The sequence below is a fragment of the Amblyomma maculatum genome, chromosome 1 (genome assembly GCF_055883805.1).
Source record: "Amblyomma maculatum isolate TAMU_Amacu chromosome 1, ASM5588380v1, whole genome shotgun sequence".
In the NCBI taxonomy this organism is placed as follows: Eukaryota; Metazoa; Arthropoda; class Arachnida; order Ixodida; family Ixodidae; genus Amblyomma; species Amblyomma maculatum.
The window spans coordinates 148811113-148828534 of record NC_139344.1 but is presented as its reverse complement, the minus strand read 5'-3'; the positions used below and the strand labels follow the sequence as shown (position 1 = coordinate 148828534).

The window sequence follows — 17422 nt, the reverse complement described above, 5'->3', positions numbered from 1 at the left end:
AGTACTACGTTCATAAGCTTCAGTGATTACACAGAGCATAAACTGAGCCGCATACTGCTGAAACGTTTTAAAGAAGGCAGCGCTTAGACCATCCGGCCCAGGTGCTTTCCCAGTTGTCAGGTCATCTATTGCAGATACTATCTCCTGCAACGTTATCGGTGTTTCCAGGCGCGCTTTACTTTCGTCATCCATTGCAGGCATCAGTCTTAGAAAATCTGTTTCAAAGCCGCCTACAGTCTGAAGCTTAGCGCTAAGCAGATCTTCGAAGTGCTCTGCTACCGCACCCTGAATATCTTTAGCATCTTCAGTGATATGGCCGGCATACCTTATACTCCTTATTTCTTTCTGGCAGGCGTATCTTTTCTCGTCTGCTAGCGCTCGTTTTGTCGGCACTTCTGTCGTGACGCTGGGGCTACGTCGACCCGGCCTTCACTTGGTAGCGTGCAGAGACTCGGGGTTGAAGTAGGATTGAATCTTCGAAGTTGGTGAAATATGTACAAGCAGGTTTAATGGCACTTTGAGAACTTATTTACAAGATTATTTACACGAAAAAGAAGGGTACATCAGCAAAATGGCAAGCGTTAAGAGTTCATAGCGAGAAGCGACTGGATGAGCCGTTTACCCAGGGCCCAGAGCGACATTTCGTGCTCTGCAGCGTCCTTAAAAACCCCCTATGTCCAGCCCCTCTCTGAAGATGCTGACCAACCAAATCCAGGGCACGCCCCTCAGGTATCGGCATCCAATCGAACACATCACTGCACTGATGGTCTGAAGCACTGACTGGTCCGGCATTCATTCGTTGGGCGTGATCACTTGTTGGCGGGAAAAGCTTGGGAACGGCGAGGAGAGGAGGTACATTTCTATTCTTCAGCAAAGAAACCACAGGCTGGTTCTGTCAAGGGGTTTTACTTCTCAGAAACCCGAGTGCACGTGGCGCCGCATAGGGCTCCCAACATGGTCCCTTTTCGACAATTGCAAATCTTTCCTGCATTCCCGGGAAATCACTTAATGGCCGTATGAGTCATGCTCCTTTCTTGTCCTGCACGTCAGCGGACATGTCACTCTGTCGTCTCCTTTGGATAGGAGGCATTCATCACTGGAGGATAGCACTTCTCGACTGGAAGGGTGAACAAAAGAAAGAAAGCACTTCCTGCTATTTCCCGCAGGGGACGTTTCTTTGTGTTTTTCCAGACGTTCTCTTGGCAGGGTCAATTTGGCATTTGCAGAGTGTCCACAAAGCAAAACAGGCTTACAAAACAGGATTCCTGGAAACAGGCTCACTTAGAGCCATTGGACCATCACCACATATTCACAAAACTTATCCATGCCCACAGGCGAACAATAGAGCGCGCAATTGCGGATGCTTGGTCGTAACAGCCTCCTCCCCCGCCAGAAGAGTCTCGGAGGGCAGCAGTCCCAGCTGCTGCATGAAGAGACGACTTAATGGCCTGCACGTGAACGCTTGAAGCTCGCTGTTGCTTGTCGCGTTGTCTTGATTGTTGTAGGCCAAATTGCTCGAGCTGTCTGAAACTCAACCACATGTCGAAGCAAGCACTCGGCTCCCGTCTGAAGAGACCAGGTCAAAAGAAAACTGCCATTGTTGTTCGAGAAAAGCCCACTCTCAAGACGTTCAGGACCCACGTATTCCTAGAAAACCAAACGTGCTGCTTTACATAGTCACACATATACAAGCGCACGAAAAAAAAAAACCTGATTATCAATTTGGATACATGGTGAGGAACATCTCGGACCGCTTAGAAAGAGCGGCTAAGCGCGTCCGCATTCCCATTTAACTTCCCCTTTTTGTATCTTATTTCAAAATTGTACTGCTGTAAAATCAAGCTCCACCTAAGAAGGCGACTGTTCTTCGATGTCGCAGTTTGCAGCCAAGCCAGGGGACAATGGTCCGTCTCTACGGTGAATTTGGCCCCTCCAAGATAGCACTGCAATTTTTGAATGGCCCATACAATGCAAGCGCACTCTTTCTCTGACGCGCAATAAGCCCTCTCTCTAGAACTCAGTTTTCTGCTCAAGTAGAGCAAGGGGTGCTCATTTCCGTCGTCATCTCTCTGGCAGAGAACAGCACCTAACCCTCGATCACTGGCATCACACTGGACCGTGAATTCTCGGCCATAGTCTGGAGCTCGCAATACCGGACGGCTAATCAGCACAGCCTTCAGGTTTACGAAGGAGGCTTCCTTTTGTTCGTCCCAGACTACATTTGTCGGTTCTGTCTTGCGGAGAGCGTCGGTCAGAGGGCTAGCCAAAGCTGAATAGTTAGGGATGTAGTGATTGTAGTACCCAGTCAGACCCAGGAATGCCCGAATTTCCGTCTTCGTGCTCGGCCGCGGGTAGTCTGCTACCGCAGAAATCTTAATCTCGCTGGGTTTCCTGAAACCTTGACCTACATTGTGACCCAAGTAGTCCACGGTCGCCCTTGCCAGGCAACATTTCTCGGCCTTTACGGTTAGTCCAGCTTGACGCAAAAGGCTCAGTACAGCTCTTAGATGTACCATATGGTCCGCCCATGAGTCGGAAAAAACCGCAATGTCGTCTAAATAAGGCACCGCGAATGTTTCACACCCCTTTAAAATCCTATCCATGAGTCGGGAAAAACAAAATGGAGCATTTTTGAGCCCGAAACTCATCATTGTTGGCTGTTAGCTGCCCGTCGGAGTGACGAAAGCCGCGTATCTGCTGGCGCGTTCAGTGAGCGGTACTTGCCAGTATCCTCGAGTAAGGTCCAGCGTAGTCACATATGCCGCTCTACTGACCTGTTCTACTCTCTCCTCAATATTCGGAATAGGATACACTTGATCCCTGGTGAGAGAATTTAGCTTTCGGTAGTCTACCACAGGCCTAGGGTCTTTACCTGGAGCTTCTACTAAGATCATAGGCGAAGCATAATCGCTTTCCGAGGGTTTTATTACTCCCAATTCCAGCATGCGAGTTACTTCCCTATCCAGAATTTCTCTTTGCCTTGGAGAAAATCGGTAGCACCTTGATCGCACTGGCACGTCTGAAGTCAGCTCAATATCGTGCTCAGTCAAATCAGTTCTGCCTGGCCTGTCCACGAAGCAGGCCTCAAACTCTGTTATTATCTCGCCCAGATCGGACAGCTGGGATTTCTTTAGTTCTCCTCTCTGCTCCGTCTTTTTGAGAAGCTCCTGAGCGTTGCTTCCTTTTCCGCTGAGGCAAATCAAGTTGTCCCCCATCTCCTCGGGAAGGTTTAACGTTAGATTTACCACGGCTTCCCTCTGCACATAAGGCTTCATAAGATTGCAATGATAAATGCGCACTTCTTTACGCCTACCGGGAATTTTCACTGCGTAGTTAGTGTTAGAAAGCTTTGCAACGACTTCAGCCGGTCCTTCCCACTGTACTTCGAGCTTATTCTGCCTTGAACTTCTCAGCAACATCACCTGGTCCCCGGTACAAAACGTCCTTTGACGTGTTAATGCTTGCACAACACTGTCTCCGAAAAGGATGCCCCTCTTTCGCAGTAGCATGTCCGATTTGTTGGAAAACAAATACGGATAGCACTTAGGCAGTTTTTCTGAAACGGCAGCCTCGGTTGTTAACTCGCCGAAAGGGCCCTCGATGACCACGTTCGCGATTGGCAAGCACACACTCTGTTCCTCCACTACCTGGCGGATCCACGCACACTGTCCTGTATAGTCGGAAGGCGACACATACGCCGGATGGACAACATCCATCGTTGCGGCCGAATCGCGCAGTACCTTGCAAGGCTTCCTGTTGACTACTAGGTCATGCAGGTAGGGTTCTAAAAGCTGCATATTTTCATCGCAGTCACTGACATACGAGAAAGCAATCTTTTCTTTCCGGCAGTTGACGGCAATGTGACCCTGCTCATTACACCTAAAGCATGTGAGCGTCTTCCTAGCCTCAAGCTTATTCTTTGTGTTCTGCGCGTTGGTCACTTCCCCACCTTTCTCACTACCGTCCTTTCTAGGGCGTTTGCCTGAAGAAGCCTTCCTTTCTTCGTTTGCAAATCTAGCAAAGTGCCTTTTCTGACGGTTATTCACACTCGACTTGGGATTGCGGGGCCTATCCACTGCTGGGTTGCTGAATTGTCGGCGCGAAGCATACTCCTCAATAAGTTCGGCCGCTTCAGTTGCCGACTTAATGTCGCCTGGGTCCTGTAACCAATTTCTTTCTTTTTCTGGGAGGCAGCTATAAAACTGCTCCAAAAGAATTCGTTCGACTACAGAGTCCCTATCACTGTAGGAATCAGTGCTCTTTAGCCACTCGCCCAAATTAACTCTTAAATTGTACAGGAATTCAGGGTAACTCTCGTCCCTGGACTTAGTAGCTTTCCGAAAACGTTGTCTGAACGCCTCGGCGCTAAGCCTATACTTTTTCAGAAGGCAAGCTTTGACCTTCTCGTAGTTGTCCGCGTCCTCCTTGCTTAGCCGCGCGACAACCTCCGCTGCCTCGCAGGGCAGAACCGTCAATAATCTCTGAGACCAAGTGTCTCGCTGGAAGGACAGTTTTTCGCAGGTTCGCTCAAAGTTAGCCAGATACAGACCGATATCCCCTGATATCACATATGGCTGCATGTACTTTGACATCTTGAAATCTGCCTCCTTGTTGAGAAGAGGTACCGCTAGCTGGGGACAATTGCCCGACCTCTTGCTCAACTCTAGTTCTAATTTCCGGAGCTCAATTTCTAGCTCCAGCTTTTTTGCTTCTCTTTCAATTTCACGCTTCTTTTCCTCTTTTTCCCGCTCTTTCTGCTGTCTGAGCTGTTCCTTTTTTTGTTCGATGAGGTTCCATGCTTCACTGAGCTCCTCATCATCGGCTCCCAAATCTGTGATTGCCTTTATAATCAAAGGTTTTCGTGCCAAACCACTTGTATCAATTCCCAATTCCTCACACAATAGCAACAGGTCCGGTTTCTGCAGCTTTTGTAGGTCCATGATCGCTCCGAGTGTCGGCTACTTCCAAAACAACAGTGCAAACTACCAAACCTAAAGGCGTTTCAACACTTTTTACCAGTTCTAAAATCTAACCCTGTTCTAGAACCTGGTCCACATCAGAAGAAAAGCCAAGCACTCACCCACACATGCGATCGATGTTCCGAGCTGCCCTCTTGTTGGCCGATTGTTGCTCCTGCTTGTTGCTTGAGATGCCACCTCCGATCACAAGATGTTGTGGCTTGTAGATTCTGATCCACCTCGAATCACCAGATGTAGCTTGTAGATCCAGATCCCACCTCCAGTCATCAGATGTTGTGGCTTGTAGATTCAGATCCCACCGCTGGTCACCAGTTGTCGTGACGCTGGGGCTACGTCGACCCGGCCTTCACTTGGTAGCGTGCAGAGACTCGGGGTTGAAGTAGGATTGAATCTTCGAAGTTGGTGAAATATGTACAAGCAGGTTTAATGGCACTTTGAGAACTTATTTACAAGATTATTTACACGAAAAAGAAGGGTACATCAGCAAAATGGCAAGCGTTAAGAGTTCATAGCGAGAAGCGACTGGATGAGCCGTTTACCGAGGGCCCAGAGCGACATTTCGTGCTCTGCAGCGTCCTTAAAAACCCCCTATGTCCAGCCCCTCTCTGAAGATGCTGCCCAACCAAATCCAGGGCACGCCCCTCAGGTATCGGCATCCAATCGAACACATCACTGCACTGATGGTCTGAAGCACTGACTGGTCCGGCATTCATTCGTTGGGCGTGATCACTTGTTGGCGGGAAAAGCTTGGGAACGGCGAGGAGAGGAGGTACATTTCTATTCTTCAGCAAAGAAACCACAGGCTGGTTCTGTCAAGGGGTTTTACTTCTCAGAAACCCGAGTGCACGTGGCGCCGCATAGGGCTCCCAACATGGTCCCTTTTCGACAATTGCAAATCTTTCCTGCATTCCCGGGAAATCACTTAATGGCCGTATGAGTCATGCTCCTTTCTTGTCCTGCACGTCAGCGGACATGTCACTCTGTCGTCTCCTTTGGATAGGAGGCATTCATCACTGGAGGATAGCACTTCTCGACTGGAAGGGTGAACAAAAGAAAGAAAGCACTTCCTGCTATTTCCCGCAGGGGACGTTTCTTTGTGTTTTTCCAGACGTTCTCTTGGCAGGGACAATTTGGCATTTGCAGAGTGTCCACAAAGCAAAACAGGCTTACAAAACAGGATTCCTGGAAACAGGCTCACTTAGAGCCATTGGACCATCACCACATATTCACAAAACTTATCCATGCCCACAGGCGAACAATAGAGCGCGCAATTGCGGATGCTTGGTCGTAACACTTCTCCTGCCCAAAGTTTTTCAGCCCTTGCACGTATGATAGCCGCTGTGTATCTTTCGCTGTTGATTGTTCCCAACTCACTTTTTATCTCTCGTATTTTACTGGCGAAATGCCCTGGCACAGAACTTTCCATGCTAAAAAAAAAAAAAAAAAGCTGGAGTTGTTCATTCAGTTCTTTTTCTTTTTCTTTATGCCGCACCTTACTGCTCTCTTCTATGCATTTCAATTTGACCCACTCTTTGAAGCTGTCCCATTCCTCTGCAAAACTTACTGGTCGCATAGCAAGACAATTTTCAAACTCGGTCTTAACTTCCCTAAGGAACTCTTGATCGGCAAGAAGTTTGGCATTCAGTTTCCATAGGTGCCAGTTAAAGCGCGATTTCTTTCCTTTGCGACCAAACACTGCACTCACGAGACAATGATCGCTGAAAGACACAGGTTTGACCTCATATGCAGTACATAGGGAAACAAGATCTACCGAGGCATACACCCTGTCCAATCTAGCATGGCTATCTCGCTGAAAGTGCGTGAACTCTGGCTGGTTTCCAGTGGAGAACACACTACCAACATCCTCAAGGCCATACTCATGCACAAGTGCATTAAACAGCTCGGAGCTTCTGTCTCTTCGAGGTTTACACTTCGCCGCTCGGTCCACAGCTGCGCACACACAATTGTAGTCGCCAAGTACAAGCAAGATTTTGTCGACCTTGAACCACACCTCAATAGACTCAAAAAACAATTCACGCTCACATCCTGAATTGGGAGCATACACACACACAACACGCCAGCATAAATTAGAGTAGGTAACATCGGTAACCAAAAGCCGACCGCTTGGACAGGCAAAAACGGACTCTACGCTTACTCCCAGCGTGTTACGTATAAATAAAAGGCATCCACCCGATACACCAACAGAATGGCATACACACATATGAAAGTTTGCTTGAAAAGAAGCCACCATACGTTCAGTGCTTTCTTGGCTCTCAATCTTTGACTCTTGCACAGCTGCTATATCTATATCATTATCCAAAAGGAGACGACTGAGCTGGCATTGTCGCTTTCTCGCTCCCAGTCCTCTGACATTCAAAGTAGCTACATGTAACGGCGAATTAAGCTTGAGAGTCATGTATTAGAGAGAGACGCCCGTACCCGCATGGTGCCTACCTTCATGGTTGCGTGGCCTCCGCTTCTGACGAACAGCGGCGTATGCATGCATGTAATGTCCACCCAGCAGAATGTCGGGATGCATTCAAACGAAGTCCAAGCACATTGTTTCATTTTTGCTCACACACGCACCACTTGGTTGCAGAAGGTTCCTGACGCTGGCCGGTAGGCAGCCTATCCACAAATCGTTCAGGACACCACAAAAACTACGGAGGCGGTTTCCCCGCCTGCCGCGTGTCGGCCGAGAAGTTCGGCTTCGGTCTTAACGTGGCTCTTCGGATGCCAGAAGTTTTCGGCGGCGGCTCACCACAAACACCGCCTGGCAGCTGAGTCTCCTCGACGCTTTCCTCATGCGGACGTTTCGCGGCAATTAAGGCTGCTGTCTCCGGCCCAACCTCCATGGCATCAGTACAGGAAGGCTCAGTACTGAGATGATCCTCAGCGTCGGAAAATTTGGTTACGTCTTCTGCCGTTTCCTTTGACGCGCTTTCATGGTCCTGGAATGGAACGTTCAAGACATGCCGAGTTTCATTCTTTTCATTTGAGACCGTCACCTTATTCTTTGTTAATACCGTCATGGAAGGCGCGTCCTGTTTCGTTGACTGACCTCTAATGTCAGCAGCCTCCTCCGCATCCGCCTCGTCCATAATTAACTCGGACGAGTCTTCGCTGTTCCCAGGTCCGGCAATGCTAGCGTAGGTTCGTGCACACTGGCTGTCTTCATGCCCGAACCGTCGACAGGTTCCGCAGCGAGGAACCCGGCACTCTTTGCGGATGTGACCCGTACCCCGGCAGCGTAGGCACAACGGGGGTCTGCCTGGCACAATGACGAGCGCGAGCTCACCGCTAACATTCAACTGATGCGGCAGGTCGTCGAGCTTCATGCCAGCTTTCAGCTTCAGCGTGACGAGTCTAGTTGTAGAGCCCTTTTCTAGCATACCTTTAACACGCCAACGCTCCCGGGAAACGTCTGACACCTTTCCGTACGGCGCAAATGCAGCACGAACATCTTCGTCTGGCACGTTGTGTAGTAGCCAATGAAGCTTGAGTCGCACGTCCTGGTTCGCCGGGTAAATCACCAAGCAGCGCCCGTTTTTCACAGACAGCCCACCTACACTGACAATCTTGTTGACGGCTTCAGTATCCTTGAGAGTGACGGCCCAGACGTGGCTCATCCGATACGCCCCCATAGCGATAACATCGGGGATTAGCGAGTGTTGTGCTAAAGCATCCCGGAAATCTTCCACCCGATACGGGCGGGCCCTGATATCGGCGTGCAAAAAAACGGTATTCAAAACAAACCGACCTGTTGGAAGCGCAAGCAAAACGACCTGGTAAGTGTTGTCCTGTTCAGCAGTCCTGTTACCGCGACCTGACATGATCGCTGAAGCCGCTCCTGAGGAGCCCTGCATCCTGCGTCCGTTCACTGCCGTGGCCGGAAGCAGAATATCCTAGCCACTAGACTACGCCGGAACGTGGCAGACGATTGCAAGCGAGAGCACAAGAGAATGCAGATGCGTAACATAGCCAGAATAAGATTGGGATGGGGCGCATTTGGCAAGCACTCGCAGATTATGTCTAGCAGTTTACCGGTATCGCTAAAGAGGAAAGTATACAACAGTTGCATCTTGCCTGTACTCACCTACGGGGCTGAAACGTGGAGGCTAACCAAGAGAGGTCTACTTAAGTTGAGGACAACCCAGAGGGCTATGGAACGAAAAATGGTAGGGGTAACATTAGGAGATAGAAAGCATGCAGAGTGGGTCAGAGAAATAACTCAGGTTACCGACATTCTAGTAGAAATTAAGAAGAAGAAATGGACATGGGCAGAGCATGTAGTGCGAAGAGAGGATAACCGATGGTCGCTTAGGGTAACAAACTGGATTCCAAGGGAAAGAAAGCGTAGCAGGGGGCGGCAGAAAGTTAGGTGGGCGGATGAGATTAAGAAGTTCGCAGGGGTCAAGTGGATGCAGCTAGCACAGAACCGGGTTAAGTGGAGAAATATGGGAGAGGCCTTCGCCCTGCAGTGGGTATGGTCAGGCTGATGATGATGAACGTAGCCAGAAAAAAAAAAGAGGAGCAGGTCTCACCGAGATTTGAACTCGGATCGCTGGATTCAGAGTACAGAGTGCTAACCATTACACCATGAGACCGCCATCTTTCCGACGCCGGGAATCGAACCCGGGCCTCCTGGGTGAGAGCCAGGTATCCTAGCCACTAGACCACGCCGGATTTTTTTTTTCTTTATTACCGACTTGGTAACTACAAAGAACGATGAAAAGTCGCATGGAATTAAAAACACAAGTCACTTTCTTACAGGTTTCTTGTGATAGAATGGATTAAGTGACATGAGCTTGTCCAAGACTGGCAGCCATTCCGGGGGTTCAGATTGCCCTCCGAAAACATCACGCGTGTACATTACACTTTCAACAAAGTACTGATGGGCTGGGTGTACGACAACATGCTCATGGCGAACATCCATCCGCGTTCTCCATATGCTTTGCATACACAAGACCATTATAAATCACTGGGCACTTCTCCTGGTTGGGCGCATGGAAGGTAGCGTATTGCAAACGGCGTTATTGGTAAGTCCTTTTCAATAGTACGCTGTAGCACGTCCCACAAAAAAACCGCATCGTGACACTCAAGGAAAATATGCTCCATGGATTCCAGCTTTTTGCAAATTAAACAGTCAGCAGACCAAGGCACGAAAAGGCCTTTGCTTTCCAGCCATGGCTTCACCGGAAGAGTGCCGGTATGCAATTCAAAAAAGAAAGATTTAGCGGACGATCTGATGGGCATTTTTTTTCACTCTTTTCAACACGTCCCGCCCCGGACCCAAAGCATATACAGCGCGATAAAGAGGCACAGGTAAAAAGGTTTCCAATAAATCTTTGTACAGCCGTTTTCGCGTAACAGTACACATATACTCATTTGAAAATCTCGCCTTCACTATTTGGAAGGACGCGACAACTTCGCGAAGAAAAGCACTTAGAGCCATTGTCCTTGTAGACATAGTCGAAACTACATATTCCGGCAGTGAATCACGCAATCGCACTTGGATTACCGTTCTAAGAAAAACATAGCTTTGTTCGCGCAAAAAAAAGAACCTGGTTACAATCTGCTTTAAGTATAATTGTGACAATCCCAGTCCACCATTATGCATCGTATGAAACAAATTACATCGACTGGTACGCTCCCATGTGGAAGCCCACACAAACGTGGCAAATACCCTATGCAGTTTTTGAACAGAGATTCTTGACATAGATAACACTTGCAGCATGTAAAAAATTTTTGCAACTAGGAACATATTGCAAACGGTAGCTCTTGCGAACATAGAAAAGTTATGTCCTCCCCATTTGTTTGTTTGGGTTTTCACTTGCTCAACTTCACCGGCCCAACATTCCTTGCTTTCACGGTAATGCTTTAGTGGCAACCAAGGTAATTTCCTGGCATTATTGTCCATTGCATACTGGAGAACAGTTCAGGCGCGTATTGCCAGTTTCCGTGCCAAACTCCTAAACACTTTGCCCAACTAATTTCACTTCCACTTGCAGTGCAAAAAGCAGTAGCTTCTTTTACAACTTCTTGCACGCTCTCATGGTCAGTACAAAAAACCGCAATATCGTCCGCGTATGCCAAAACCCGAACTTCACTTTGAAAAAATCTATAACCGCGTATGTTTGGCCTTGTAAGCAATCTTAAACAGAAAGGCTCCAGATAAAGCGCGAACAAAAGGGGAGACAGAGGACAGCCCTGCCTTACTGACGACTGGACAGGTATACGATCGGTTAAATGCTTATTCACGACCAGTCTCGCTGAACAGCACTCGTAAATCATTTTCACGCCCTTTGTAATCACGGAACCAGCATTGACATACTCTAAAACAGAGAACAAAATTTCATGTACCACTTTGTCAAATGCTTTGTGGAGGTCTAATTGCATCATGGCTACGCGGTCATGCATCGCGTCACAACATTCGAGAACACTCCTTGCTGCGTGTATGTTAGTAAAAATGGTCCTTCCTTTTATACCGCATGTCTGATGTGGGCCTACAAGACAAGTAATTACACATTGGAGTCGTCGCCCTAATACTTTCATGTAAATTTTATAGTCAACATTCGTTAGACTTATAGGACGGTAAAACGCTACAGACTGAAGCTTAACTGGGTCATCTGTTTTCGGGATTAGTACAACGTGTGACATTCGAAAAGACGGAGGAGGTACGTTCTTTTCGTAGCATTCACTAATAACTCTTTCCAGTAAAACAGCCATTTCTGTTGGAAAGGCCTTGTATATGGCAGCACCAAAACCATCTGGTCCGGGTGACTTATTGGAATTTAATTCCCCGATAACGGCCTCAATTTCCTCGGAAGTAATACTTGCTTCAAGTGTCTGCGCAACTTCGTCTTCCACTCTTGACATCAGCGACAGAAAGTCTTTTCTGAAGCGTTCAATGTCCGGTGTTTTCAGGCTAAACAATTCCCTGTAAAATTCTACAAACGCCCGTTCAATCGTTTTCTTTTCCGAGGTAACTACGTTCTGATAGCAGATTTCGTTTATCTCTTTTGACACTGCGTACCGTTTTTCGTCACTAAGTGCCCTTTTCGTGGGCGTCTCTCCGAGCCACAGTTTTTCGCTGCGTGCCCTTATCACCGCACGGCGATACTTCTCTTCGTCTATCACCTCAAGTTTGGTTTTTATCTTTTTTATATCTTGGGCGAACAAGCCAGGCTTAACGCTCTCCATGCTAAGCATGTATTCAAGTGTGCTACGAAGATCTTTTTCTTGTTCTCTTTCTTTACGTCGGAGAGTGCATGCTCGGTCAATAGCAGCTATCTTTATATAGCACTTAAACTGCTCCCATGCTTGTATAAAATTAGAGTCATTTTGCAACATATGCGTAATATATTCTTTCACTTTGGTGGTAAACTCTTCATCCAGCAGCAGCTTTTCATTAAATTTCCATAGCTCCCAATTGAACTTTGTTGCCTTACTTTTCATGCCTAGAGTAATCATTACGAGGGAGTGGTCACTAAAGCTCATGGGAAGTGTTTGATATTCCGAGCACAAGGGCACACAATCAATAGGAACATATATTCGGTCCAACCTTGCATGACAGCTACCTTGAAAGTGCGTGAACATGGCTTGGCCTTCATGCGTCAGTATACAGCCAGCATCTTCAAGCTCTGCCTCATTAACAATGTCAATAAGTAACTCTGCACTCTTGTCACGAAGGACACGGTCTGTTGTTCTATCTTCCGGTCTACAGACACAGTTAAAGTCTCCAAGCAGGAGAACACGCCTCTCATGTATTAGGAAGGATTTCATATAGTGAAAAAACTCTTCGCGCTCAGACGTTCTAGTAGGCGCATAAACACAGATCACTCTCCAGTCCAATCCAGAAAAACTGAAATCACATATCAAAAGCCGACCACTCTCACACGAGAACACAGACTGTACGCACTCTATGCAATTTCGAATGAAAATGACACATCCCCCCGATCTTCCAACCGCATGACAAACGCAAACACTATACCTAGAACGATATATTTCAGCCATTTTATCTGTTTGTTGTTCGCTTTCCATTTTGCTCTCTTGAACTGCTAGCACATCAATTTCATTTTCCAGCAGAAGGCGGTTCAGCTGCTGTTGTCTCTCCGACGCGTTGACAGCCCTCTCACATTTAGCGTGGCTATGCGCAAGCTAGTGGATAAATTGGTCGCCATCTCAAGAAATTTTAAATCGCGAAACATTTCACTCACATCTCTTCTGCAGAAAGACAGCATTGCGGTTCAACTGTTGCATGGGTTGACCATTCTTCCGTTTTGGCGAGTCTGTCCATCGTTCCAAGCGCTGCTCCAGATCATGGACCGGGCTTGCGACGTCTCGACCGAAAGGGTACCCCCGCTATGGCAGAGGCACAGGTGACACAGTTCTGCGGTCTGGAGGCACATTTGGCCTTGGCTTGAAGGACGACCGGCGAAGGGGGGCCGCCTTCAGTGGAGGCTGTCCGTTTTCCGCTCCTCCTTGCGTTGATCCCTCGTTGACACTGTCTTCGTGCACACGCTTCACAGGCAAGGTAGAAGCAGCTGGCATCTCAGCTTCAGTGTCTCCCTGTTCCTCACTGTGTTGCGTAGACGAAGCTGGGCTTGCACCACTGGCATTGCCGTTTTCTTTCGTGGGTGTCTCGGTCCCAGCGACATTCGATAACGGAACTATCAAATCTGATTCACAGTGTTCTTTAGGGGCAGGGGTCTTCTCAGAGGACTGTTTGTTCTGTTCTGCCTCCTCAGTGATTCCACTGCTCGCTTCCTCGGCGTCCACTGCGTCCATCAAGTGCTCGCCTGCCACTTCACTCGGCACGGGGCCTGCAACGTTGGCATACGTGCGCACACACTGGAACTCGTCATGGCCGTAGCGACGACACAGCCCGCAGCGCGGCACACGACACTCACGCCGTATATGACCTTTCCCGTGGCACTGGAGGCAAAGCGGGGCTCTGCCTGGGACGTGGACGAGTGCGACGTCCTCGGCGACCCGAAGCTGATGCGGTAGGTCCTCAATGGTAACGCCCACTTTGATCTTCACCGTGACCGTTCGCGTCGTTGAAGCCTTGTCGACACACCCCTGCACTTTCCACTTTTCTCTTGATATTTCGGTCACTTTTCCAAAAGCCGCCAACGCCGCTCGCACATCATCGTCGTGCACGCCGTGAAGCAGCCAGAAAAGCTTCAACCTGATGCCTTGGTTACAGGGGTCAATGACCACGCAGCGGTGCTCCTTCACTTCAAAAGCTTCGGCTTGCAAAATCTTCGCTTTCCCCTCTTCACCTTTAAACGTTACCGCCCATACGTGATTCATTTGATATTCCCCGAGGGCAACCACTTCCGGCAAAAATGAAAGACGAGCGAGGGAGTCTCGAAAGTGCTCCACACGGTACGGCCTGGCTTTTATGTCGCCATGCAAAAAAAAACAGTATGTAAAACACTCGAACCTGTAGGCAGATGCGGCAGAACCAGTTCATAATCCTTGGCAGGCCTTTCCGTACTCCTGATACCACGGCCCAGCTGGGCCGCTGAATCCTCTCCTTGGGAGCACATGATACACACGTCGGTCACGCTCGGTGGCCGGAAGTAGAATCCACTAGACCACGCCGGAACGTGGCAGAGGATTGCAAGCGATAGCACAAGAGAATGCAGATGCGTAACATAGCCAGAAAAAAAAAAATAAAAGAGGCGCAGGTCTCACCGAGATTTGAAGTCGGATCGCTGGATTCAGAGTCCAGAGTGCTAACCATTACACCATGAGACCGCCATCTTTCCGACGCCGGGAATCGAACCCGGGCCTCCTGGGTGAGAGCCAGGTATCCTAGCCACTAGACCACGCCGTAACGTGGCAGAGGATTGCAAGCGAGAGCACAAGAGAATGCAGATGCGTAACATAGCCAGAAAAAAAAAAAGAGGCGCAGGTCTCACCGAGATTTGAACTCGGATCGCTGGATTCAGAGTCCAGAGTGCTAACCATTACACCATGAGACCGCCATCTTTCCGACGCCGGGAATCGAACCCGGGCCTCCTGGGTGAGAGCCAGGTATCCTAGCCACTAGACCACGCCGGAACGTGGCAGAGGATTGCAAGCGAGAGCACAAGAGAATGCAGATGCGTAACATAGCCAGAAAAAAAAAAAAGAGGCGCAGGTCTCACCGAGATTTGAACTCGGAGCGCTGGATTCAGAGTCCAGAGTGCTAACCATTACACCATGAGACCGCCATCTTTCCGACGCCGGGAATCGAACCCGGGCCTCCTGGGTGAGAGCCAGGTATCCTAGCCACTAGACCACGCCGTTTTTTTTTTTTTTTTCTTTATTGCCTGACTTTGACACAAATACAACGCACTGGAAAACAAAACAACAGGAACAAAGGAATAATATATGTACACAAAGGTAGCTAGCGTTGCCTAACACCCACTGAGGGGCAGGCATTGTCAGGTTTAAAATTCCTTGAGCACCGTCAAAGGTTCCAGCTTTGACAGCCACTCAGGAGCACATGGTTGCAATTTAAGCACGTCGAGCCATCGCTGCACACTTTCACGGAAATACATGCGGGCTGGCCGTGCATCTGGATCGCAGTGATAACCAGCCATTCGTGCGCGCCATATACTGTGGAGGCACATTAACATAACCTGGTCTAACGGCATATCATCGTGGTTATCCAATGGCAAGTACCTAATGCCGTGGGAATCAAGTGGCACCTGTTTTTTTATTGTCCTTTGCAGAACATCCCACAAATATACCCCCTCCCAGCAATGCAAAAACACGTGATCTATTGTCTCTGGCTGTTTGCAGATGAGACATTGGGCCCCCCACGGTAGGAACATACCCTTCTCCTCCATAAATGATTTTACACTCAAAGTACCGGTATGTAGCATAAAGAAAAACGTTTTAGCTCCCGGAGCAACTTGCATTTTCTTTACGCGTTTTAGTACATTACTTCCTGTGCCTCCATAGTATAAAGCTCGGTACAAGGGCACCGGGAACACCACTTCACAAACATCCTTGTATAATGTTCTCCTGTTAACATTACTTAAATACTCTTTCGAAAAACGTGCGCTTAAGAATTTCACACTCAAAACAATTTCTCTTAAGAATCCAAACAGAGAACCAGGCATACATTGAGTATAAACTACGAAATCAGGCAACGCTCGACCAAGTCTCTGTTGACACACTGTGCGCAGGAATGGATCGCTGGCATCCCTAAAAAACATAAACCGGTTGACAATCTGTCGCACAAACAAATGACCCAGACCAAGCCCCCCATGCTTCACCTGCCGGAACAAATTTGTCCGACTGCACCTCTCCCAACTCGAGGCCCAAACAAACACCGCAAAAACTCGATGCAATTTTTGCACATTTACACGGGAGCAATGCAACACTTGCATAACATACCATAACTTACTAATTAAAAACAGGTTGCAAACTGCGGCTCTTGCAAATATTGATAATTGAGCGCTTTTCCATTTCTCCGCTTTTTCACTGGTTTCTTTGACCTGCTCTCGCCAGTATGGCTCGCTTTCCTTGTAAAATTTCAAGGGCACACCCAAGTACTTTGCAGGCGTTGTAACCCACGACACATTAGCGAAAGTGTCGGGGGTCAGCTGCCATTCTCCGTGCCAAAATCCCAGGCACTTACCCCAGTTAACTTTACTCCCTGTGACTTTGCTAAAATGTTTTACCACATCCACTGTCCTCTTTATACTCTCCTTATTTACACAAAAAACCGCAACGTCGTCTGCGTAAGCCAACAATTTGACTTCTGACTCCTGCAGTCGAAAACCATCAATGTCATTGTTTTGTAGGATGCTTAAACACAACGTTTCAATATAAATGCCGAACAAAAGAGGGCTGAGGGGGCAACCTTGGCGCACCGAACGTCGTACGTTAATGGGGGCCCCCAGTGACTTATTGACAATTAATCTCGTAGTGCAGTTACGGTACGCCAAAGCCACTCCCTCTCGAATAACAGAGCCGACATTAACATAGTCTAATATACTTAACAGAATAGTATGTGCCACACAATCAAAAGCTTTCTCCAAGTCCAACTGCAGTAACGCAACACATGCATGAGTTGCATCGCAGCATTCGAGCACACTTCGCGCTTTGTGAATGTTCTGAAAGATAGATCGCCCTTTGATACCGCACGTTTGGTGAGGGCCCACTAGTTCGCATATAACCGTTTGTAGTCTGCCAGCAAGCACCTTCATATAAATCTTGTAATCAACGTTTGTCAGAGCAATGGGCCTGTAAGACGACAACTGCCTAAGCTTCTCTGGTTGGTCAGTTTTCGGAATAAGTACTGTGTGCGACGATCCGAAAGACGCAGGCAGTGCCTTCAGTTCATACGCTTCATTAAATAAGGCACACAACAAAGGTGATAGCTGTTCCTTGAACGCTTTATAAAAAGCCGCACTCAGGCCATCAGGCCCGGGTGA

General features: G+C 48.3%; 1 protein-coding gene and 8 non-coding genes across 9 annotated transcripts in view; all 9 read right to left on the bottom strand.

Annotated features, from left to right (window-relative positions):
* LOC146204549 (uncharacterized) overlaps positions 1-14297 on the bottom strand; it is a 28158-nt gene extending 13861 nt beyond the window's left edge. The window contains exon 1 of the mRNA XM_084604757.1: positions 13670-14297. Coding sequence (XP_084460883.1) covers positions 13670-14297 — 628 coding nt within the window. The remainder of the gene's footprint in view (positions 1-13669) is intronic.
* On the bottom strand, positions 9515-9586 carry TRNAQ-CUG (transfer RNA glutamine (anticodon CUG)). Its single transcript has one exon. It is a non-coding gene; the product is annotated as a tRNA-Gln (tRNA).
* TRNAE-CUC (transfer RNA glutamic acid (anticodon CUC)) lies at positions 9594-9665 on the bottom strand. Its single transcript has one exon. It is a non-coding gene; the product is annotated as a tRNA-Glu (tRNA).
* A 378-nt stretch (positions 14298-14675) lies between the features above and the next one.
* TRNAQ-CUG (transfer RNA glutamine (anticodon CUG)) lies at positions 14676-14747 on the bottom strand. The gene has a single exon. It is a non-coding gene; the product is annotated as a tRNA-Gln (tRNA).
* Positions 14748-14754: 7 nt separating this feature from the next.
* TRNAE-CUC (transfer RNA glutamic acid (anticodon CUC)) lies at positions 14755-14826 on the bottom strand. The gene has a single exon. It is a non-coding gene; the product is annotated as a tRNA-Glu (tRNA).
* Positions 14827-14902: 76 nt separating this feature from the next.
* Positions 14903-14974, bottom strand: TRNAQ-CUG (transfer RNA glutamine (anticodon CUG)). The gene has a single exon. It is a non-coding gene; the product is annotated as a tRNA-Gln (tRNA).
* Positions 14975-14981: 7 nt separating this feature from the next.
* Positions 14982-15053, bottom strand: TRNAE-CUC (transfer RNA glutamic acid (anticodon CUC)). The gene has a single exon. It is a non-coding gene; the product is annotated as a tRNA-Glu (tRNA).
* A 77-nt stretch (positions 15054-15130) lies between these two features.
* TRNAQ-CUG (transfer RNA glutamine (anticodon CUG)) lies at positions 15131-15202 on the bottom strand. Its single transcript has one exon. It is a non-coding gene; the product is annotated as a tRNA-Gln (tRNA).
* Positions 15203-15209: 7 nt separating this feature from the next.
* Positions 15210-15281, bottom strand: TRNAE-CUC (transfer RNA glutamic acid (anticodon CUC)). Its single transcript has one exon. It is a non-coding gene; the product is annotated as a tRNA-Glu (tRNA).
* Positions 15282-17422: the final 2141 nt, after the last annotated feature.